At 48.5% G+C, this 24537-nt stretch overlaps 2 protein-coding genes across 2 annotated transcripts in view; one reads left to right on the top strand and one right to left on the bottom strand.

Moving 5' to 3' along the window:
• The window catches only part of KCNK12 (potassium two pore domain channel subfamily K member 12), a 46859-nt gene extending 41950 nt beyond the window's left edge, over positions 1 to 4909 (bottom strand). The window contains exon 1 of the mRNA XM_021701278.1: positions 4519 to 4909. Coding sequence (XP_021556953.1) covers positions 4519 to 4909 — 391 coding nt within the window. The remainder of the gene's footprint in view (positions 1 to 4518) is intronic.
• A 9629-nt stretch (positions 4910 to 14538) lies between these two features.
• Positions 14539 to 15467, top strand: LOC110590481 (uracil-DNA glycosylase-like). Its single transcript, XM_044918941.1, is given in 2 exon segments — positions 14539 to 15178; positions 15181 to 15467. Coding segments are annotated over 2 exon segments (927 nt in total).
• Positions 15468 to 24537: the final 9070 nt, after the last annotated feature.

The following is a 24537-nucleotide window of genomic DNA, read 5'->3' as shown; positions in this document are numbered from 1 at the left end:
TTAGGACTTGTTACTAATCTCGCGGCTGAATAATTAAGTGTGCCTAATTCTGAAAGTAGCAGGCGAAATTATGCAGTGCCAAAGTGACAGCTCCCATACCTACACCATCCCGTCTCTAGCAGCGTGGTTTTAACTCTATAGCTAAACTACGCTGCCAGAAAACCTAATAAAAGGAAGCAAAAATATTTCTGTTTATATCAAGCTGCCATTTGAGAAAGACTTTTAAATATGTTCTTCCCCATGTGTAAATCTGACAGCAGTTGCATAATTAAAACCCCAGTGGAGAGTTTCCTTTTAATCTTTTGAAAGTAAACCGGTAAGACGTCCTTTAGGATGTGAAAGGATGGATTAATACTTGGCTATCTTTGAGCCTCTGAGAATATTGTTTAGTGCTGAAAGAACACAAGCCACCATCTTTATCTGTAGGAGTTCCTGTAAGCACAGGAGATGCAGATAACGATGTGCCAAAGGGCACACAGGCACCTATGATGAGTTCTGCTCATCTCGGATTTTGTTAAATGGAGGACCGAATAAACGAATGCATTCACATGAAAACAAACTTGATTTCAGCCCCTTAGGAATATGTCACGTAGCATAGATGAAAGAAATAATAATTACCCAGGATTTCAGTTCAGTGTGAGCAATCAATATGAATGATTTAGACCACAAAGTGGTTTTTTATTTTACTTGAGCTGTTCAGGTTGACTTTCTAAACAACCTCAACTACTGCCGAACAATCACTGGCAAATTTTTCCTGGATCTGTACCATGTGGACACACGTGTGTCTCTACAGTTGCAAGCTGCCTAGCTCTGGGGATGGGGCCCTGTTCAAGCCAAATGTCCAGACAAAGATTCATCTTATCATGATGTTCCATCTAACCCTGAATACACATAGCCACACCTGAACTTTTCTTCTGTGTCTCCCTGTAGCTGAAGGCCCATTCCTGCCCCTTCTTCCCCTTCCCTGCACGTACACGTACACACGTACACATACACACGTACACACACACTGGGGCAAAAGAAGGCAGAAAGCAAGTGGTTTCTGTCTTTGTACCATTCTGATAAACATCAGAATGTCTCCTACTTGCTAGCACCTCTGTCTCTGACCTTGGTATTGGCTCTTGCCTTCTCAGCTTAGACCCGCCAGATGCTTCTAGTCTGTCTGACCTCTTAAGATACGTTTGATCCTTCACGTTTTCTCAGGACTCAATCAGTTGTTGGCCTGACCAACAGACCAGTCCTCCTGCCCAGCCCTGCCCTGCTGTCAGACCCACACACACCCACACCCATTATTAAATACTCCAGTCTCAAACAAGGATGTGCCCACTAATTATATGCATGAAATTGGTAGACCAAGCACTGCATAACATGGATTCTGGACCCAGCTGAACATATAATTAACCGTGACCTGAGACAAGTCCCTTAACACTCTGCATCACATGGGATTGGACTAAAGGTCTCCTCCTTGTTCTAGTCATCTTTAGTGAAAATAGCCAGGATATGCTGCCCTTAAACACTGTGATCCATCTGTTGCTGGAACATGCTTTAACCTGTGTCTTGTAGGATAAGCTTTAACTTTTCAAAATGTAGCACCAGGCCTGACATACACAATTCATCATATGTATAGAATAAATAAAAGAAGGGTTTTTTTTTAATACTAAAATCTAGATGCATCATTTAGCAGGGTCCACACAACACAAAAAAGGAATGTCCACACTACAGCATGGACCATATACACCATGATCTTACACTGATCAGATAAAACTGAGTGCATGTGAATTTCCCTCTTCACTGGATGAGGTGACAGGCAGAGAATCCTGACTGCCCATTTTGGACTGAGCTTTGGCTCCCTGAGCCACTAAATCCATAAAAGCACCAATACTAATAATTGTCTCTGAAGACTTAGGGCATTTAAGGGAAAGAAACTATATAAGCAGAAGAGAAACTGACGTATGTAGGTCTTAGTTAAATCTCATTGAAGTACATTTTGCAAGAGAAGGCTGAAATGACAACCATGCTACTTTGGGATTCAGCAGAACTTATCGGATGGACAGAGTGACTGATTTGAACCACTGGCCCAGACCACTACAGCAGGTGGATAACTGACAGCGGTCCTGCTACTCGCGTGGCTGTCCTGCCATCCCCGCAAAGGTCTGTTTCGATGCTAAGCTGTCTACAGCCTAGTTCAGGTCCCTGAGTGCAGCTCCCCTGAGAGATACATGTCTCCCTGCGGCAGATTTTGGAAACAGTGTGCTGGGTCATTCGTAACACAGCCACATGCTTGAGTGTAGCCCTCCTACACTGCTTGCCTACATCTGAAAACACAAATCAAGAAAGAGAACATAGCTCCTTTCTGCTTGACTAAAGAACAGCCTATTCTGCCAGTAGATTAAAGGCTGGGGCTTGGAAAAATTTGCCAACACACAGACTTGATTTTGTGCAAAGACTGAGAGAAGCTTTAGGAGCTGTGGCTGGGCAGTGAATGAAGAAATTGATGGGAGCTCCATCAGAGAGGCGCCAAGACCACAGGTCATTGGCATGGGACCCCATTCGGGTGGACTCAATGCCTATAGGGGAAGAGGATGCTGCTAACACCTTTCCCTTTAGCCTGTGAGTTCCATTAGGAAGCTAAAGCCAGAGTGTGTAAGTGGGAGAGAAATGCTGTCACCACCCAAAATGTGCACAGGTGTGCCTCTAGGTGGAAGAAAGCAAAAGGGTATGTTTACAAGAGGAAGAGCACAAATCAGTAATAAGCGATGAAGGCATGATGTCATCCTCTAGGACTAAGCATCCTTAGTACTTTTAAAGCACTTAAAAAAAACTCTAGTTGCTATAGCAACTTGATGCAGCTCTTAAAAGGGGATTTTTTTTTTTTTGAGGGGGTCATTTTATATCTTCAATCACCATAACAACATGATATAGCTTTTAAAGGGTATTTTTATCCAATTTGTGTGTGCTTTGGGCTTGGGCCATATTTGCCTTTTCTACTTAAAATAATCAGATCAAGCATGACACATGAAAAATCATTGAAGGAAAGGAAGCCCTTTCGTAGACTATACATATACACTCAGAGAGACATCTCTAGCTGCTCATATCCTGCACATGGATGAAGGCTTTCTGTCTCCCAGCAGCCATCTGCGATGGCTTACACTAGCCAGTTAGTCTGTGCCCGTCTCTGAGCTGGCATAGCAAACTAGCCCAGAGCCTACCCATGGAAGTTGTGTCCATGCAATCCCTCACTGCTCAGCCCTGTGAATCCAGCCCCCTCCTCCAAAACTACCACCAGGAGATAGTGCCTAGGGGTGACTAGTGATATGGCCAGCCGAATGCCTTCTCCCACTCTGGGACTCAAAGCAGGAGCAGATGGGACACACAAAATCTCACCAAAGTGGAAATCCTGTATTTATTCTGCACTCTCTAGTAGCTGGGGAGGAGATCTGTTCACATGACATCCAGGGTCCAGGGAAAGGGGGGATGGGGAAAGTGGGTGCCAGGAGAAGAAGTAAGACAAGGAAGGGGCAGAGTGGGGAGCAGCAAGGGACTCCAGGTTTTCTACAGGAGAGGTTCAGAGGAGGGGTAAAAGTGGGAGAAGTGGGGGGCTTATTAAAGGAGTATTTAAACAGCATGTTGTGTATGATTGTGAAACCGTGAGCTGTTTATCCCAAAAATAAGGAAAAGGGATAATAAGTATAGAGAAGCCACCCCCTCCCCCACCCCACCCAGCTACCCCTTGGTGCCCCTATTGGTTGGAAAAGATGGCAAGGTAGCAGGAAAGGTCAAGAAATTGGAGAAGTCGGGAAGGGGGCAGAGGGAGAAGGGTGAGAGGGGGGTGGGAAGCAGAATAACAGCGCTGAAGTCCGGGCCTCCAAGTCTAACGGGCTTTTCTTTGGCGGAGGTGCGGTGTGGACCGTAGGAGAAGCGGGTGGGAAGGAGAGCAAGGAAAGTGGTCGCCCTCCCCAGGGTAAAGGGCTAGAGGATACTGAAGGAAAACGCGTAGCAAAAGAAGAAAGAAAGGAGAAAGAGAGAAAAACGCTATGAGTGGAGGTAAAGGGGGCTTCCCAAATCCTCTGGATGAGCAAACAGACCCAGGGGGCGCGAGAAATGCAAGGAAACAGCAGGCCCTGGACGCTTGTTCTCACGAGTCCTCTTAGAGGCGAAAACTGAGGCGCACAGAGGTTAAGTCATGGAGCTGGCAAGCGCTGGAGCGCGCGGGCGGCCGCCGGTCAGCCCAGAGCCTGGGTGAGGGTTCTCCCCATTCGGCCGCACTGCCTGGCGAGTCACCGCTGGGTGAGCGCCAGAGATGGACCTCTCAGGCTTCCCGCGCCGACAGCCGGTTAAGAAAGAGAAGGGACAGGAGGAGGGGGACGGGCAGAGAGGTGAGGGCAAGAGGAAAGTAGGCGGTGGGGTGTTAGAAGGTAAGGGGGGAGCCAAGGGACGCGGACCCAGGCTCTTAGCGGTGGAAAGGGCGGCAGGTGAAAGGCACGGAGAGGAAAGACGCGCGCGGGGCGCGCCGCTCACCTATGGTCGATACCACGGTGCCCACGAAGTAGAAGGCGCCGGGGAAGTCCCAGCGCGGGCGCAGCGCGTCGGCTCGGACGCCGGCTGCCAGCGCGGCCTCGTAGTGCCGGAGGAAGGCGCGCAGCTCCGGCTCGGCCACGCCGTGCGCTGCGCTGAAGTTGCGCAGCGTGGCGCCCCAGCGCGCCCGCGCCTCCGCCTCGCCCGGACTCTCGAGCGCAGAGAAGACTGTGGCGCCCGCCACCAGGTAGAGGCCGATGAGCGCCGCCAGCAGCACGAAGCGACCCGTGTCCTCGTTGAGGTGCGAGCGGCGGCAGCAGCAGCAGCAGCAGGAGGGGCGCGGCAGGCGGCGGCGGCAGCGGCGGGGCGGGGGCCGGGGGCTGCGGGAGGACATGGTCCGGAGCTCAGCCCCGGGGCCGGGGCGGCTCTCGGGGCCCGGGCCGCGACATCCCCCCCGCGGGAGCAGAAGCGTGAGGATGGTGGCCAGGGGTCGGGGGCCGCCGCGGAGCCCCTTGCCGCCTCCCCCAGAGCCCGGACGGCAGGGCGCCTCGCCCCCGCCTCCGCCTCCTCGGCGCTCAGGCCGCACACGGGTCCCGCGGCCCTTCGGGCGCCCGGGCTGGGACGCTCCTCTCCGCGCCCCGACGCCTCGCCGGCTCCCGCAGCTCCTCACCCGCCACCCTCGGGCGCAGGGGTCTGAAGCTAGGCCCCTGCCGCCCTGTGGCCGGCGTCCGCGGGGCCCCGGGCCTCATACTCCTCTCCAGACAGGCCGCGGGCGGCGGGCGGAGCGGGCTGGGGAACCCGGGAGCCTAAGACTGGGACGCCGCAGCAGGGCACGAAGAAAGCCCCTGGGGGCGTCCCATGGGGCGTTCCCCTCTCGGCGGCTCCCAGGCGCAGGCTGCGCGGGCAGTTCGCTCCGACCCCTGGGCCTGAGCTGGCGGCGTCGGCTTCGGAGCCTCAGAACAGAGCCGAGTCCCGGGAAGCGCTCCCTTTCCAGCTCCAGGCGGAGAGCCGCCCGGCACGGAGAGGCGGAGTCACCGGCGCCCGGGGCGGGGTGTTGGGGGGGGAGATAAGGATGGAAGGAAAGGGGTGGGGAGTTGGGCTGCTGCGTCGCCTCCCGGTCGTTCTGGCGGCACTAAATGCGGGGCACTGAAGCAGGTGTCGGGACTGCGGTGCTGGCTGCCCCCCTGCTGGGGAACCCTGTCCGGCCCCTCCCTGAGCTTCGGCTTCGGAATCCCTTTCTTGTCTCCAAGCTTCCGCCAAACTTTGCTCAACTTGACGGTGCCTTGCGGTCTTCGGGGTTGGGGGCCACACGACGCGAATCTTCCAACACCCTGTTCTCGGGCTGCAGTCCGAAGTTTAAGTTCCCTCTTGCTTCTTCTTCTTGGATCCTTCCGCAGTGCTAGGTCTCTGAGGGTTCCTTTGGGGAAATGATCCCGCCTGGGAAGGAATGGGGGTGGGGTCACTCGGCTCCGGGCGACCTGGGAATGAGGGCGTCTCCTCCCCTCCCGACCGAGCGGGCGGCCGGCGTCAGCACCGCGGACAGCGCATCGGTGCCGCAGCTCGGGGGCGGGCAGCGCTAGGGCTGCGGGGGCCTGCAGCGCGGGGCGAGGCCCGTCACCCTGCTGCGCGGTGCTCCCCAAACCCTGTTTCCCTTTCTCCTTCTCCTATCTCCCCCCCCCCCCCCCGGTCGGTGGCAGGTACAGTTGCTGAGCAGCGTGCTGACAGGGCGAGGACGCTGCGGAACAGAGACAGGGGAGGAGTCAAGTGCGAGTAGGGGATCGAGGTGCCACCGGAGGAGGAGGCGTCCAGACCCACCCTACTGCTGGGTCTTCTTTCGCCACCCCAGCTCCCTGACTTCTCCAGCCCGGGGTGGGGGGGCCTGGATAGGAACCTGGCTGCTGCAGCGTGGGTAGAAGAGGTGCAGGGGAAGATCCCTAGCAGACTCGCTCCCCCGAGGCCGGCGTGGGGCGCGGAGGAAAGGGTGTGCTTTTGAGAGCGGCGGGGGCGGGCAGTCGTCGCCCCCTCATCCCGCCGCGACCGGGAAACAGCTGGTGCTCCGCGCTACCGCGGGAGCTTCTCCGCGGAACACAATCCCGGCTTGGCCTGGGTCACAAAGTTCTGTGGCGAGTGAGGAACGCCCTCGGTACGGAGGGACGGAAAAACATTCTCTTCGGGCAGCCAGCCCCTTCTCTGTCTGCCACCTTCCCATGATGATGATGAGACTACGCAGATAACAGAAAACAAAAACAATAATGGTGACTGTGTTTAGACACGCTAGGTGGGTGAACTGTGGCAAAATGTAGAGCTATCTCCCCACCCATTTCCCAGCCTGTCTGGCCTCCACACCAGAAAACACTCAAGCTAAGGTCAACCCAAAGTGGTGGCAGCATCGTCAGGCCCCTTAAGGGTCCGGGCGCTCAAAGTGGTTTCTGAAAGAGCCTCCACTACTCACTGAGCATTTCCTAGCTTAGAAACTAGGTACCTCTCATTAAAAACTAATGATGTAATGTGTGGTGATTAACATAACAATAAAAAATTAAAAAAAAAAAGAAACTAGGTACCTCTGAGCCCATGCCACCACATGGAGACTGGGGTGGGGTAGGGTAGGGTGGTATGGGAGCAGGAGAGCTATTAGAAAGCTAAGAGGCATCTGACTTGGGGCATTGGTTTTCTTAAACCAGGCACATTGGAGACTTGGATCTTCCTAGAAATGCTGTTCCAGTTTGTAGATAGAGCCAACTGCACTCCCCTATGCTTTAGGGAGGGACAGATGAGAAGAGACTCCACCACCATAGTCAGAACTAGGATTTCTGGCTGTGAGTGGCATGTGTCAAGTTTTGCAGTGATCTTCTTAGAAAGGAGCGGGGGAACCTTTGCATGAGGGGGAGAATATCTCATTCATACTAGGAGCTTTAAACAAACACAAATTATTGCCATTGCGCACTATTGCTATTATTTGCAAAATGCACTTCAATTATTCTCTTTCCAGGTCTTTGCCTCTCTTGGACTTTACAAAAGTGCTGTTTCCCCAACTTCTTCTCTCTTCCCTACAATACCCCCATCTCTACGAGTTTCTGCAGGCAGGGAGGACAGCCCAGCCATGGACCTTTGGAGCTGGATTCCATTTGACTGGTCAGCCCTGACAGAAACCCTGAGAAGTGTCATTCCAGGAGTTGGCACTGGAAGCCTCCAGATGCAGCTGAAGGGAATTGCCAGACCTCTCAGTGGCTTTCTTTGCCCAGATTCCCAGGGCAGGGACAGAGTGCTTTGCTGCAGTGTTCTGTGCTTCTGGACCAGTTCCTTGCCCAGTTGGCAGAGGACCTGCCTTGTCCTCCAGCTTGTTATTCTAGGTTGATTAGCAGCAAACCCCTGGCATCAATCTCAACTCTGAATGATCTAATCAATTTATATAATAGGAAAATGATGAGTTCCCTGCACATAGGCACGGGGTCCTTTGGGGGACCAGCCCCATGATGAATGCCACTTGTGCCCACTGAATCAATATTTAAGTCACTGATTTCCAGCTGGTTATCCTCAAAGCCTTTACCTTGGCCCCGAATTGCTGCAGGAGCCTCCTAGGGATGAAGGCTTGCTATCTCAGATGTCTCCCTTTTTAGCTCCATCCTGCTTGCATCTGCCAGTCATTGCTGTGATCATGCCATTTGATCTGATCATGTGACTAATGTCCCTAGATTACAGTCTTCCATGGCTCCCCCAAAACTATAAAAATTTAGTCTTTAAACCCTCGGGGCTGCCATTCAAAGCCCTTGCTGATGTGATTCCCAGCAAATCATTCCAGCTTCACCTTCTGCTATGTCCTGCTTATCCCCCAAGTACTCTATACTCAGCCCAATCATCAGGCCTTTGCTTGTGCTGTGGCCCCTGCTGGAGTGCCATCTTCTTTTTCCTTCTCTCCAGCTCTTCAAATATACAGCTCAACTCAGGTTAAAACTTTTTTCCAGAAGACTTTTCCTTTGAAGGATATTTTGACCCAATCACTTTGATGCCATCATTTCAATCCTAAGATCATTTGATTCCACTTTGTCCTTGCGAACTTCAGATAAGACACCTGAGCAGGTACAGGTCTTCACTTTTTCTGTATCTCTCTGTCTTTTATAAAAGAAAGCACAATGGTAAGAGCATTAACCAGGAAAATTAGGGAAGGTCAAATGCGCCCAATTGGCAATTCTACCCCTACCCATATACCCAAGATTAATGGAAAGATATATCCACACAAAAGCTTGTCCATGAATGTTCATAGCAGCATTTATCAATAATAGCCAAAAAGTGGAAACAACTCATCAAGTCCATAAGTATCCATCAACTTATGAATGATAAATACAATGGGATATATCCATACAATGACATATTCAACAATAAAAAGGAATGGAGTACTGACACATGCTACAACATGAATGAATCTTGAAATATCACACTAAGTGAAAGAAGCCAGTCACAAAAGATGACCTATTGTATGATTTCATCTGTAAGAAATATCCAGAATAGGAAAATCCACAAAGATAGAAGTAATTTAGTGGTTGCTTTGGGCTGAGGAATTGAGGAGGAATGGGAGTGACCGCTAATGGGTATGGAAGTTTCTTTTTTTTTAAGATTTTATTTATTTATTTGAGAGACAGAATGAGAGACAGAGAGCATGAGAGGGGGGAGGGTCAGAGGGAGAAGCAGACTCCCTGCTGAGCAGGGAGCCCGATGTGGGACTCGATCCTGGGACTCCAGGATCATGACCTGAGCCGAAGGCAGTCGCTCAACCAACTGAGCCATCCAGGCGCCCGGGTATGGAAGTTTCTTTGGAGGTGATAAAAATATTCCAAAATTGTGGCAATGATTACACAGTTCTGCAAATATACTAAAAAGCACCAAATTATATATTTTAAATTAATGAATTGTATATTAATTACATCTCAATAAATCTATTAAAAATACAAATACAACTACTTGATCAATTGCTTTATTGAAAAAATAGAAATAGATGGGCGCCTGGGTGGCTCAGTTGGTTAAGCGACTGCCTTCGGCTCAGGTCATGATCCTGGAGTCCCGGGATCGAGTCCCGCATCGGGCTCCCTGCTCGGCGGGGGAGTCTGCTTCTCCCTCTGACCCTCCTCCCTCTCATGCTCTCTGTCTCTCATTCTCTCTGTCTCAAATAAATAAATAAAATCTTTAAAAAAAAAAAAGAAAGAAAAAATAGAAATAGAAAAGAATTGATCCCAAGGAAAATGATTTCTTTTTTTTTTTTAAGATTTTATTTATTTATTTGAGAGAGAATGAGAGACAGCATGAGAGGGAAGAGGGTCAGAGGGAGAAGCAGACCCCCCAGCTGAGCAGGGAGCCCGATGTGGGACTCGATCCCAGGACTCCAGGATCATGACCTGAGCCGAAGGCAGTTGCTTAATCAACTGAGCCACCCAGGCGCCCAAATGATTTCTTTAAAATAGGAAAAATTGTGGAAAGTTTAGCTGCACTAAAGAGAAAACTGATTATGAAATTAACTTGAATAAAATAAGTTTGCTCCAGAAAGTACTTTCTCTTAAATATTAATCTCTGTTGGTAAAATTTTCATGAAAAATTCTGTATTCCAAGTAACAAATTCAGAATTTCCTGGGTGCCTCCAAACCTCTTTGATCTTCCTGATCTCAGAACTCCTCTATTATTTATTATTCATTTGCAATTAGTTGTGTAACAAGATATAAATAAAGTCTGGGTCTGGAGAAGCTGATCATCTCTATCATGTGAAGGGTCACTTGAGTTGTATAATTGCAGAAACGCTTCTCCCCTCATTCTCCTGGAATTAGGAAAAAGGAAGACCTTTTATGTTTTATGTGATTTGGCAAAAATTTCCTCACACCATGTTTTACAGAGCTGGTGGCTGAGGAGGACCAAACCGATTCCACCCAGGACCTTCTGGGATGGAAAGGAAAGATGTCTGATTTGTCTTCCCTGAGTTTGAGGTCAAAGAGGCTTGTTGAGGAAGGGTACAGAGGGCAGTGGCTAACCACAGCCCAGGAGCTGGGAGAAAGGCCCTTTGAAATGAAATTATTCTGAGGGTGAGGAGTCGGATTGAAGCTAGGCTAAGACAAGTGTCTAAATGCTTTGGTAGCAGAGGATGTAACTGATGCCACATGTCCCTAGCACTGTGTGGGATCTGAAACCCAGAGTTGGTTGAGCCTGGGCTTGTGACCTGAGAGGAGAGTATCCTTGGTACCCAAGGTGGCACCTCATGTGCCACTGAGCAGTGCACATGAGGTGCGTCTCATGTGCATCTGAGCAGTGATAGAGAAGTTGGCACCTCATGTGCCACTGAGCAGTGCACATGAGGTGCGTCTCAAGTGCGTCTGAGCAGTGATAGATAAGGTGGCACCTCATGTGCCACTGAGCAGTGCACATGAGGTGCGTCTCAATGCGTCTGAGCAGTGATAGATAAGCAATGCTGCAGATGGTACAGAGGTGCTTACAATAACAGGGTCGATCATGTTCCTTTTCTTTCCAATTTGCATTTGGGGGAGGGGGTTCCTTTTGGACTGAACAAGGCTTCATTTTCTTACTGATCCTCTGTCTAGATTTTCTATCAATTATTAAATGTGGGTATTTAGAGGCACCTGGGTGGTTCAGTCAGTTAAGAGTCTGACTTCGGCTCAGTTCATGATCTCAGGGTTCTCTGCTCAGCAGGGCTTCTGTTTCTCCTTCTCCCTCTGCACCCCCCACTCATGTTCTCTCTCTCTCTCTCTCAAATAAATAAATAAATAAGTGGGTATTTAAGTCTTCAACTATTATCATTAAACTCATTTCTCCCTTCAAATCTGTCAGTGTTTGCTTCATATGTTTTGGGGCTCTGTTATTTGGTGCATATGTGTTTATAATTATTATAGCTTCTTGATAGATTTACCTTTTTTTCAATATATAATGTCCTCTTTTGGTCTATTGTAACAATTTTTAATTTGAAGTCTATTTTGGGATGCCTGGGTGTCTCAGTCCATTAAGTATCTGCCTTTGGCTCAGGTCATGATCCCAGGATCCTGGGATTAAGTCCCACAAGGGGCTCCTTGCTCAGCAGGGAGCCTGCTTCTCCCTCAGCCTGCCACTCCCCCTGCTTGTGCACTCACATGCACTCTCTCGCTCTGATAAATAAATACATAAAATCTTTAAAAAAATTAAAGTCTTTTTTGTCTGAAGAAGACATCCAAATGGCCAAAAGACACATGAAAAAATGCTCCACATCACTCGGCATTGGGGAAATACAAATCAAAACCACAATGAGATAACACCTCACACCAGTCAAAATGGCTAAAATTAACAAGTCAGGAAATGACAGATGTTGCCAAGGATGCAGAGAAAGGGGAACCCTCCTACACTGTTGGTGGGACTGCAAGCTGGTGCAGCCATTCTGGAAAACAGTATGGAGGTTCCTCAAAAAGTTGAAAATAGAGCTACCCTACAACCCAGCAATTGCACTATTGGGTATTTACCCCAAAGATACAAGTGTAGTGATCTGAAGGGGCATCTGCACCCCAATGTTTATAGCAGCAATGTCCACAATAGCCAAACTATGGAAAGAGCCCAACTGTCTATCAATAGATGAATGGATAAAGAAGATGTGGTATATACATACACAATAGAATATTATGCAGCCATCAAAAAATGAAAGCTTGCCATTTGCAATGATGTGGATGGAACTAGAGGGTATTATGCTAAGCAAGATAAGTCAATCAGAGCAAGACAATTATCATATGATCTCCCTGGTATGTGGAATTAAAGAAACAAAACGGAGGATCATAGGGGAAGAGGGAAAAATAAAACAAGACAAAAACCAGAGCTGGAGATGAACCGTAAGAGACTCTTTTTTTTTTTTTTAAGATTTATTTATTTATTTATTTGACAGAAAGAGAAAGCACAAGTAGTCAGAGTGGCTGGCAGAGGGAGAGGGAGAGGATGAAGCAGACTCCCAGCTAAGCAGGGAGCCTGAAGCGGGGCTCGATCCCAGGACCCTGGGATCATGACCTGAGCCAAAGGCAGAGACCTAACCACCTGAGCCACCCAGGTGCCCCAAGAGACTCTTAATCATAGGAAACAAACTGAGGGTTGCTGGAGGTGAGGGGGGGGATGGAGGGATGGGGTAACTGGATAATGGACATTAAGGAGGGCATGTGATGTAATGAGCACTGGGTATGATATAAGACTGATGAGTCACAGGCCTGTACCTCTGGAACCAATAATACATTATATGTTAATTAATTGAATTTAAATAAAAAATATTTTTAAAAAAATAAAGTCTATTTTGTCTGGAGTAGAGCCACTCCAACTCTCTTTTTGTTACTATTTACATAGAATGTCTTTTTCCACCCATTTACTTTCATTTGTTAAAAAAATTAAAAAAATATTTTTGAGAGAAAGAATGTACACAAGTGGGGGAAGGAGCAGAGGGAGAGGGAGAGAAATCCTCAAGCAGACTCCCCACTGAGAGCAGAGCCTGATGTGGGACTCAATCCCAGTACTCTGAGATCAGGACCTGAGCTGAAACCAAGGGTCAGGTGCTTAATCTACTGAGCCACTCAGGTGCCCCATCACCCATTTACTTTCAGTCTATTTGTGTCTTTGGATCTTAAGTGAGTCTCTTGTAGATAATATATAGTTGGTACATGAGATTCCTAATTGAACTTGTTAAGAATGCCTATGATTGGGGCGCCTGGGTGGCTCAGTCTTTAAGCATCTGCCTTTGGCTTAGGTCATGGTCCCAGGGTCCTGGGATCGAGCCCTGCATCCGGCTTCCTGCTCGGTGGGAAGACTGCTTCTCCCTCTCCCACTCCCCCTGCTTGTGTTCCTACTCTCGCTATCTCTCTGTAAAAAAAAAAAAAAAAAAAAAGAATGCCTGTGATTGTTCAGCTGCTTCCTGGTATATTCCCAAATAATCAATGAATAGACATTTACTGAGAACCTATCAAGTACAAAACAATGTGATGTAAGTGTGTGTGTGTGTGTGTGTGCATGTGTGCGCATATGTGTGCACGTGCTGAGCTCTGCTGTCCCTTCAAGAGCTTAAAGCCTGGCTCAGGAGTCAAGATACACATATATGAAGCAGTAAGGACCATGACACAGCAGGTACAGGTAGGAGCTGACCGTTTGGTACTCATCATAGATGAGAGAAAGGAGCCTGTGGTGAGGACCACAGGAGTCAGAAGAAGCTTTGGGTAGCAGGCAGAATGGCGGCTTGTCCTGAAGGATGGGTAGAATTCAGATGGACTGGAAGAAAGGGGACATCCCAGTCAGGAGAGTGGATCTGAGTGCTAGTGTGGAAGCCGGAAAGAGCATATTGTGTTTAAGGAACTGTGGCAAGCAGAGAGGAAAGTTCCTCTGTCTTTTACAATCCATGACTCCATTGGCTGGCCTGTCATCCTTTTAATACCCCTTGAGTGCATGCAATAACCGGCCTGTGAAACCCAATGGGGAGTGTTTTTCTTCCAGGATGAGTGTCAGATATCGAATATAGGTGGATTCATGAAGCCAATTTTATGGCAAACTTTTGGTTTCCCCATAGACACACCATATTGAGGGGACTGTTGATCAAGTTGTATCTGCAGAGGAAAAAAGGGACAAATGAGGAACATATTAGGTATAGAGCCACAGGCTCTAGTGTTTAGACCTCCCTGGGCTCCAGTTTCCATATCTGTCTTTGCAAAGAGTGTACAGTCTTCTTCTTCTTCTTCTTCTTCTTCTTTTTTTTTAAATTTATTTTAGAGAGAGAGAGAGCACGAGCGAGGAGGGGCAGAGGGAGCCCTCTCTTCCAATGCCAAATCACTTCTTAATTTTTAAATGTCTATTTCAACTTTTATTTTAAAATCTGACCCAGATTTTTTGTCCTGTAGGTAAGACCATATGTGTATTGATTTGTCCCCAAGTGGACTTTGACATAAGTTTTTAAAGACTGTATAAATAGGCCAATTTTGGACCGCCAGGGCTGGTGCGTACCATGGGTTCCCCGGGTGGCTCGCCTCTGCTCTCCTGGGCTCTGGGATGATCGGCCAGAAGATGCTCTACTCCTTCTCCCTGAGCCTTGCCGGGAAACGACGTGCCTACAGTCCTGAGCCGGCCCACCAATGGACCGGCCTGGCGGCGGCAGCTCAACAAAATGCAGATGCAGCGGCCAGCCCTGCCAAGACGTCCCAGGCCGAGCAGGAGGACCCCAGCACACTGCCCTCCTCGCGGCTGAGTCCCGCCAAGTTGGTCTGCATCCGGAGGAACAAGGCTGCCCTGCTCAGACTTGCCGCACGCAACGTGCCCGTGGGTTTCGGTGAGAGCTGGCAGACAAGGCTCAGTGCAGCGTTTGGGAAACCGTATTTCATCAAGCTAATGGGATTTGTTGCGGAAGAAAGAAAACATTACACTGTTTATCCACCCCCACACCGAGTCTTCACGTGGATCCAAATGTGTGCCCTAAGACATGTGAAGGTTGTCATCCTGGGTCAGGATCCGTTTCATGGACCCAACCAAGCCCATGGGCTCTGCTTTAGTGTTCGAAGACCCGTTCCACCGCCGCCCAGTCTGGAAAACATTTATAAAGAGCTGTCTACAGACCTAGATGGTTTCGTTCATCCTGGTCATTTATCCGGGTGGGCCAAGCAAGGTGTTCTCTTACTCAACGCTGTCCTCACGGTCTGGCACATCAGGCTAATTCTCATAAGGAGAGAGGATGGGAGCAATTTACTGATGCGGTTGTGTCCTGGCTAGGTCGGAACTCCAGTGGCCTTGTCTTCTTGCTGTGGGGCTCTTACGCTCAGAAGAAAGGCAGTGCCATCGATAGGAAAGGCCGCCACGTGCTCCAGGCTGCGCAGCCCTCCCGGCTGTCGAGGTACAGAGGGTTCTTCCAATGTAGACATTTCTCTAAAACCAATGAGCTGCAGCAGAAGTCTGGCAAGGAGCCCATCAACTGGAAGGATCTGTGACCCTGAGCTGGAGGGCTGTCTCTGGGCAGTTTCTAGAAGCTGCTATCGAAGTATTTGCCAGGAGTGGCAGCTTGATCCAGACAGAAGCAGTGAAGGCTCTACCGTGGGACCAAATGGCGTCTTTGCAACATGGCTCTGGCCTAAAACTTGAGGTCACAGTATCTGGGAGAGAGTGGAGGTCAAATACACTTAAGACTTCTTCTGTCACCTTTATGGTAAAAGGGGGACAGGGGACAGAAGCACCTCTTTGGTACAGCCAGCTGTTACTTGTTTTTACTTGGCAGATTAGACTTGAGGTTGTAAGGTGTCAGGTGTGTTTATCTAGAAAGCCCCCCCCTGCTTTGCCCCACCTGGCATTCCAGTTCTTGGCCAAGTACACTACTCCCTAGATCCTTCCCCGAGCCCTCAGGCCCCTCCTTGAAGGAAACAGGAGGACAGTTTGCAAGTGCCCAGAAATTTAGGAATGAAAATTCCTGAGGACTGATCCTCTGTGTGAGCCTTCACAGACAGGCAGAGGGAAGTGAGCTGGAGTTTGTTTTTACAGTTATCCTGTGGGTGTTCCTAGGAATGAACAATAGAAGTTGGACTGGAAGAAAGAGAAAGGGACATTTTTTAAATTTTATTTTTTTTAAGCGAGGAAATGCTTTTCTCCTAGGTGTATCCTGAGTTGGAGTTTTTATTTTATTTATTTATTTATTTATTTATTTTTAAAAGATTATTTATTTATTTATTTGAGAGAGAGAGAGACAGAGAGAGAGCATGAGAGGGGGGAGGGTGGGGAGGGTCAGAGGGAGAAGCAGACTCCCTGCCGAGCAGGGAGCCCGATGCGGGACTCGATCCAGGGACTCCAGGATCATGACCTGAGCCGAAGGCAGTCGCTTAACCAACTGAGCCACTCTGGCACCCGAGTTGGAGTTTTTAACACAGCAGACTGCCAAAGCCTGTTTTTTATGGACTGAAATCACATGGGGATTTTTTTTTTCCTGCAACACTGGTGAATTTTGCTGTTTTAAAAATACTTACGCAGATGTATATATATATATGTATATATATAGTAATCCTTTGTTGGGGAGACAATTTTTGTTAGGTCTGCACCTTTATCCTCGATCCTATTAGAGATGCTGTTGATGTGTTAGCCAGGGAAAGAGTTAACCCCTAGTGAGTTTGGGAATAAAAGATTGTTGGTTAAAAAAAAAAAAAGACATGTATAAATACTGCGTAATTAACATAGAATAATTGAAAATTTAAGGGACGCCTGGGTGGCTCAGGCGGTTAAGCGTCTGCCTTCAGTTCAGGTCATGATCCCAGGGTCCTGGGATCGAGTCCCACACAGGACTCCCTTCTCAGTGGGGAGCCTGCTTCTCCCTCTACCTGCTGCTCCCCCTGCTTGTGCTCTCTCTCTCTCTGACAATAAATAAATAAAATCTTAAAAAAAAGAAAAATTTGATAAAGCAAAAAAGAAGAAAACAAAAATCACCCCAAATTCCATCCCATTATCCTGAGAGAATTACTGTTGTTAATCATTTTTTCCTTTTTTTCTTTTTTTAAAAGTAAGCTCTACACCCAACATGGAGCTCGAACTCATGACCCTGAGTTCCAGAGTCACATGCTCTATCAACTGAGCCAGCCAGGTGCCCCTGTTATTAATTATTTTAATGATTCCTCTGCCTGGTTGACTGGCTCTATCTGTCTGTCTGTCTGTCTATCTATCTATCTACACATATTTAATTTTGCTAAAATGATGGGATATTTTACATTATAGGTTGTTCACAATTTTTTCAATTATTTCTCCCCCCCCAATATTTTAATTCAAATATATTTGTTGAGCACCTACTATGTGCCAAGAACAACTGCCCCAGTACCTGGGTTGATTAATGATCATGGAGCTTATGTAACTTTCGTATCTGTATCTATACCTCTGTCTGTCTATGGAGAGAATATCGTTTATTGACATTGTGTCCACATTGGCAGGTCTTCCTCAATTTTTTAGGTTCCCCCTCTTCCCTCTCCCTTATCTTTTTTCATCACTCTTTCCTTCCCCATTAAAATATCAGTAAATGTTTCGGTTTGCCTTCTCAATGAGACTGCTGGTTCCTATTCAAACCCATTTTCCACCTCTTTTTCAGTAGTAATTTGTTATAAATTAACATTTTCTTGGCACATACTATGTTGCAAGCATTATTCTAAATGCTTTAGATAGGTTAATACTTTTAGTCCTCACAACAACCCTATAAAGTAGGTATTACTATTGTCCCCATTTTACAGATGATAAAATCGAGGCACAGAGGTTAGCTTATTTGCCCAACGTTATACAACTAGCAAATGGCAGAGCTGGAATTTGAACCCAGGCAGCCTGGTTCCAGAGTCCATCCAACAAATGGAGTCCACAGGGCTGTGGGGTTAGTGGGGCAGGCAATCAGTGCAAACATGCAATTTTGACTGAAATGTTCAGGATGGAGGACATAGCTCACCAAGGTAGATCTGCGTTAATAGGATGCCACAAGAGGTGAATTTGTGATTGTAAAAGGCTTTCTGTTGTACAGTTTGCTTTTTTCCCCCTGAGAACAGTCTGTAAGGACTGTTTCTGTATGTTTGTGAACTGACCAGGTGAAGCTACGTGGGCACAGAGCAGAGCAAAGGCAGGGAGGGCAGGGAGGTCAGCCTTGTTTTCTAGCTCCCAGCCTCTCCATCCTACCAGGCACTCTCCACAACTATATTCTTCATTCACCTCCTGTCCTTTCCTCCAGCACACTGGATTCCTTCCACATTTCAGAAAGACTGCAAATCATCTCCCTTGTACTCTTGAGAGAAGTGTCCTGTTTCTTAGACAAGGAGCTAGACAGAGGTGGTTAATTAAATTTTCAAGTCAGTAGGCAGTGGCTTCCTTACTTCGCTGGAATGGGGGTCAGCACTGGTTCTTTAAAAAGAGCTTTGAGGAGACTCAGCAGATTCTGAATATGAGTTGGATGCTTGCCTGACTTGGGCCGGGACAAAGGGCCTAGTTTGCACATTCTCCCTGCTTCTGGCCTACTCCCACCTCCTTACTTCTGGAGGAGCTCAGTGCCTGCAGTATTCCTTCATCCAGGCACAGGACTTGAGTGGGAACAGGGGTGAAGTCCCTGAGGCAGGTCATTCCCTGCCCTGGAAGATGGAAGCCTCCTGGAATGAATGCCTTCAGTTGGATATATTCCTTAGTTAATCATCACCGAGTATATAATGGGGGCCCTCATGGTTCTAACTGTGTGCACAAGAGAGACGGAGCAAGGAAGATCTTGGGTTGGGTCACAGGTTGCAGAAGGAGGTCCGGGAGAGGAGGACTTGAATCCTGTGTGAGAAAAACGGCAGCCTCAGGGAGGGAAAGGACAGGGAAAAAGGCACTGTTCTTTTCTCTCTTTTACTAGCTCTATGTTCCTGGACCCAAATCCACTATTCATCACTGAAATAAAACTCCAGAGGGTCAGCTAGTTCCTGGTAGAGGAAAGACTGTTTGGTGGTCAAAGAAGTGATTAGGGGAAAGCCCACGTAGTCAGTGGGGCTGTGAGGGCCGCCAACCGTGTTTTCTAATCTAGAGTCAGGACACATGGTCTGATCCAAATGTGATATTGGGATAGATGACTAAAAGTTAGGACTGCCAAAGTACTCAAGACCTGTAGTCAGGTCCACATACATAGAAACCATTCTCCTCGTGCTATGTCCTCCAAAAATGTCTCAGCAGGAGGAGAGGGGGAGCAGGAAAGAGAAGGACATAAGAAGTCACTCTCTTTGTGGTCCTGGAGTAGATATTGTTGTTTTTGCCCATCCAGACTCCCTCCCCTTCTCAGTCTTCTGCCTTGGGTGGGGCAGGTCCTATGCCGCTCACCCCCACTCCTACCCTATCCCCACCATAGGGATGGCAAGATCCAGCCTATCCAAATGGTGCACTCCATCCACCTGCCATGGGGTTGGCTCAGGCAAATGAGACTTAAACCTGGGACTTTTAACAGGTCCTTTGGAGAAAGTGAAGCTCTCATTCAATGGGGATCACTAACTTTAGGGACAGTGTCTGAGTGGAGGGTCCAGAAGCTAGCATGTGGCCAAGCCTGCCAAGGGGGCAACTACTAATCAACTTTCTATTTCTATGGATTTACCTATTCTGGATATTCCATATAAATGGACTCATACAATGCCTGACCTTTTGTGACTGGCTTCTCTTGCTTAGCATCATGCTTTTGGGGATTGACCCTAGCATATGTCAGTGCTTCATTCCTTTGTAAGGCTGAATAATATACTGTTGTATGGATGTACCACATTTTGTTTATCTATTCACTTGTTGACGGACACTTGGGTTGTTTCCACCTTTTGACTATTGTGAGTAGTGCCACTAGGAACATTCACGTACTTGTTCAAGTGTTTGAACACCTGTTTTCAATTCTTTTGGGTATGTGCCTGGGAGCGGAATTGTTGGGTCATACATTAATTCTTTGTCTACCTTTTTTGAGGAATTGCCAGATTCTTTTTCCACAGCAGCTGAACACAAATCCCCTTTTTATTGTCCCATGTGACTCAAGGAGAGGTGAGATGCCAAGGCTGTGCCCTTTACTGTTCCCAGGGCCCCCAGGAGCATGGTCCTCACTGGTCTGGAATTGTTCTTGGGCTGGTGACTCCGATGGTGCAAACTGACACCCAGGAGTGATCACAGCTGAGGAGCCACATCCCTAAGACCCCTGAGGAGCCATGTCCCAGAACAGCCTCTCTCTTCAGCTGCTGGGAGAGGCACTTCTGGACAATGTCCCTCAGTCTGTCTATTCATACTTTCCTCCTGGGTGGCCTCCCCCAGAGAAGTGCTGACAGGTGGCAGGCTAATTTGGGCTGAATTTCAAGGAGCGTCAAGGCTGTAGAATGGTCTCTCTCTCCATAGACCCAGGCCTTTGGGTCTATTCCTCATAAGGTGTGGGAACGACAACCCAGGTGACTGTGGAGAGAGTCAAGCCAGGGCCAGGACAATTGTGCTTTATCTGCTGCCTACCCACTATGTGACCTTAAGTAAGTCCCTTCCTCTCTCTGGGCCTCAGTTTCTCAAGTGTCAAGTGAGAGGGGCCGATGATCACACTGACCATCTGGGGCTGGCTGCCTCCCACCCCACTTTGCTCCCAAACTTTCCTTCTCTGAATCTTCATGAAAGTCTAGGATTTGGGGGCACCTGGGTGGCTCAGTTGGTTAAGCATCTGCCTTCGGCTCAGGTCTTTTTTTTTTTTTTTTAAGATTTTATTTATTTGAGAGAGAGAGAATGAGAGACAGAGAGCACGAGAGGGGAGAGGGAAAAGGGAAGGGGGCGGAGGGGGAAGCAGACCCCCCGCTGAGCAGGGAGCCCGATGTGGGACTCGATCCCGGGACTCCAGGATCATGACCCGTCGGCTCAGGTCTTGATCTCCAGGGCCTGGGATCAAGCCCCGCATCAGACTCCCAGCTCAGCGGAGCGTCTGCTTCTCCCTCTGCCTCTGCCCCTCCCCCTGCTTGTGCTCTCTCTCTTTTTCTCTCAAATAAATAAATAAATCTTTTTTTAAAAAGTCTAGGATTTTGCAACTGGCCAGAGGCACAGCAATAATCCAAACCACCCAGTCTGGCCCCCCGTTCCCGCTCTTGGTGTGTGCATGCTGGTTTTGACTGGCCATCGTGTGTGGGAGCTGAGCACCATCTACGGAGGGCATTCATTATCAGCACCGACGCCTTCCTGCAGCTGCTACTCTGCAAACAGCAGCTGCCCGGCAGGTGCATGATGAGATGTGCCCCTCACAGCTGGCCCCTAGTAATGTTGCGACTTCTGGGGGCTGCATGGGGAGGTGGCTCCCTGTCTAAAGGCTCAACTCACAGTTGTCAAGTTCTTCTGTCTCAACAGTGGCACAGCTGGGTGCCCCCAGGTGCTCATTGCCAGGGGCCTTGGGGGGCTGAGCAGCATTTGAGGTGCCTGTCTGTCTGTCTTTCATACATATGCAAACAGCTGTCATGGAACCTGGCCCTCACATACTAAGTAGCCACCTGAGAATGCCTCTCTCTAATATTCTATTATTCTAATCAAATGTTCCCTCTGTTTTACAACATATATAAGTGTATTTGACACACCCAAAATGCTATGATAGAGTAAGGTGTATTATTTCTATTGCTATTGTTATTTTTATTACCCATCTCTTATAAATCCAACAGTCATAAGTGACAGTTTTCTAATTGCAGTTTTTTTTTTAAGATTTTATTTATTTATTTGAGAGAGAGAGAGAGAAAGAGTAGTGAGACAGAACACGAGCAGGGAGGAGAGAGAGAAGCAGGCTCTCCACTGAGCAGGGAGCCCGATGAGGGACTCGATCCCAGGACCTTGGGACCACAATCCGAGCCAAAGGCAGATGCCCAACTGACTGAGCCACCCAGGAGCCCCTCTAACTGCAGTTTCATAATGATTCTCAATTCCTAAATATTTGTAAGTTTCTGTATAGAAAATCTAATGCTCTTGAACTGGTCTTTTGAATATGACATAATAGAAACCAATGCTCAGACACCCTCTGTCTCTATGGGAGGGGAGGCATGTGTGGTTTGGGGAATGTTCTATTCATGTCACAGACCCCTGATTTTCAAAGGGCCAGTAAATTGCCTTATTGAAAGATGGGTTTTACGTGATCCCTGGGTCTCCATTGCCCTATCCCTTGATGTCCTCTCAAGGAACAGACGTTACCAAGGCTACTGATGGGGTAAGTGCCCGTGACCACAGGTAGCACCAAGAGGCCTTAGTAATGAAGGACGGAAGGGGTGGGCAAGGCCATGGTGGAGAAGATGGGCACTGGAGCTCTTGCTCTTTTAGTACTATTGATGTTCACAAGGGGATGCAGGAGATGGATGGGGGGGGTGGGGGCAGGGGGATGACTAAATGACCCCTAAGCTGTTCCCCACCCTGAGATCCCAGACTCTCTGGTAAAAACTATTAATTGGGACTGCATCCCCTGAGGATTTTGTGCCATATGGCCCCACCCTGCCCAGGGAGGCACTCTTGGGCTCTCACCTAACCAGCCCTCTGCATCTGCCCAGGCAGGGTAGGGGGATGTGCTTTTGCCCATAGAAGGTGGCCCAAGGTAGGCACACGTGCCTATAGGAAGGACTCGCTCTTGATGGAGTGACTGACTGTGGGTGGCAGTGTCAGGAGTGGGCACGCATGTAGGAGACCCCTGCCCCTAGCATTATCTTTATCTTTGTGGCCCCCAGGGACTGTGCCAACTAGCAGAGCAGGATAAAGGCACAGAGAGGGTAAGGCTGTGTGTGTGGTTGGGATGCATATGGGACATCCATTCATCAATCCAGTCAGACCCATGCAGGCTTCTTCCTGGATCCCTCCCTGCTCTCTGTCCCGCAGGCCAGGGCTATGGACTGCCCAAGGCCAGTTGGATCTGTACTAAGGGGAAAGGGCTCGCAGAGCCCATGAGTCCCTTCCTTCTCATTTCTCCAGTGAGCCAAGAGGCTCGACCCAGGGGAGAACCCTCTGACCATGATGACCAGGAGTCTGTGTTGAGCTTTCGCCTAGGCAAATAGACAGCAGCCTATGTGGTATAACTTACGAATTAGAAAAAATTCCAATGCCACCCTCAATATATTTCTCTTTGTTGCCTGAAATCTCATCACTAGCGGTTCTCACCTTTGAGTTTTGATGACTTAAATGTTTATGGAAAGGGCAATGTTACACTTGAAGACCTGTCCCTCCCACATTTTATTTTTCCCATGATAGAAGGGCCCTGGAGTGACACAGCTCCCACCCCCACCCCTGGTGTGGAGCAGGATCAGGGGAGAGGTCCCTCAAGTGGGGCAGGTGTGTAGAAGACTGATGTTCTTGACTTGCCTGTTCTGCTGTGAGCATCACAGCAGTGCATGGAGGAGTGGACAGGAAGGGGAAGGGGGGAGGCTTGTTGTGAGTGGCTGCTGTGAATTTTAATTCAATTCAGTCTGGCTGGCTTAATGATTCAATGTTGGGAAAACACAGTGCTCTCCTGGGAGGAGAGGTGTTTGGTATAAATAGAAGGTATTATCATTGTGAGGCAATTGGGGGACGTCACGTAGCTCAGTACAGCTCAAGCCAGCAGAGACAGTCCCAGCCGTGGGCTGTAGGGCTGCAAGTGACGTGCTTTCATTTGCTTGTCCCAAGAGAAAGAGCTCTACCTCTATTCAGGGCTCACCGTCAATGTGGTCTGAGCAGATCCAGTGCCCTCTCTGGGCCCTTAGCCTCTTCACTGTTGGGCATATTGGGCCACATCTGTTCTCAGGGAGCACTTGATAGGGTCCTAACCATGCCGGTGAACCGATGGTAACAAGGGCTTACCACTCTCCACTCAAACTCTGAGCGAGAGCTGTTTCCCCTGATACTGTGTTCTTTATTTTTTTTTTTTTAAGATTTTATTTATTCATTTGACAGAGAGAGAGACAACAAGAGAGGGAACACAAGCAGCGGGGAGAGGGAGAAGCAGGCTTCCCACGGAGCACGGAGCCCGATGCGGGGCTCGATCCCAGGACCCTGGGACCATGACCTGAGCCGAAGGCAGATGCTTAACGACTGAGCCAACCAGGCACCCCCTGTGTTCTTTATTTTTAAACAGCTTTATTGAGCCAAAATCATTATACCATACAACTCACCCATTTAAATGTATGGTTCAGTGGTTTTAGTATATTCACAGATAGATACAACCATAACCACAATAGAACATTTTCATCACCCCCAAAAGAAACCCTGAACCCTGGGGCGCCTGGGTGGCTCAGTTGGTTAGGCGACTGCCTTCGGCTCAGGTCATGATCCTGGAGTCCCGGGATCGAGTCCCGCATCGGGCTCCCTGCTCAGCGGGGAGTCTGCTTCTCCCTCTGACCCTCCCCCCTCTCATGCTCTATCTCATTCTCTCTCTCAAATAAATAAATAAAATCTTAAAAAAAAAAAAAAAGAAACCCTGAACCCTTTAGTTATCCCCTGCCATCGCCCTATCAACACCCAAGAAGCAACTCTACTTTCTATCTCCATAGATTTGCCTAATCTGGACTTTTCACATAAATGGAGTCATTTAATACATGCTCT

The sequence above is a fragment of the Neomonachus schauinslandi genome, chromosome 10, assembly GCF_002201575.2.
Source record: "Neomonachus schauinslandi chromosome 10, ASM220157v2, whole genome shotgun sequence".
Taxonomy (NCBI): Eukaryota; Metazoa; Chordata; class Mammalia; order Carnivora; family Phocidae; genus Neomonachus; species Neomonachus schauinslandi.
Note: the sequence above shows the minus strand (reverse complement) of the source record. Positions and strands in the feature narration are given on the sequence as shown.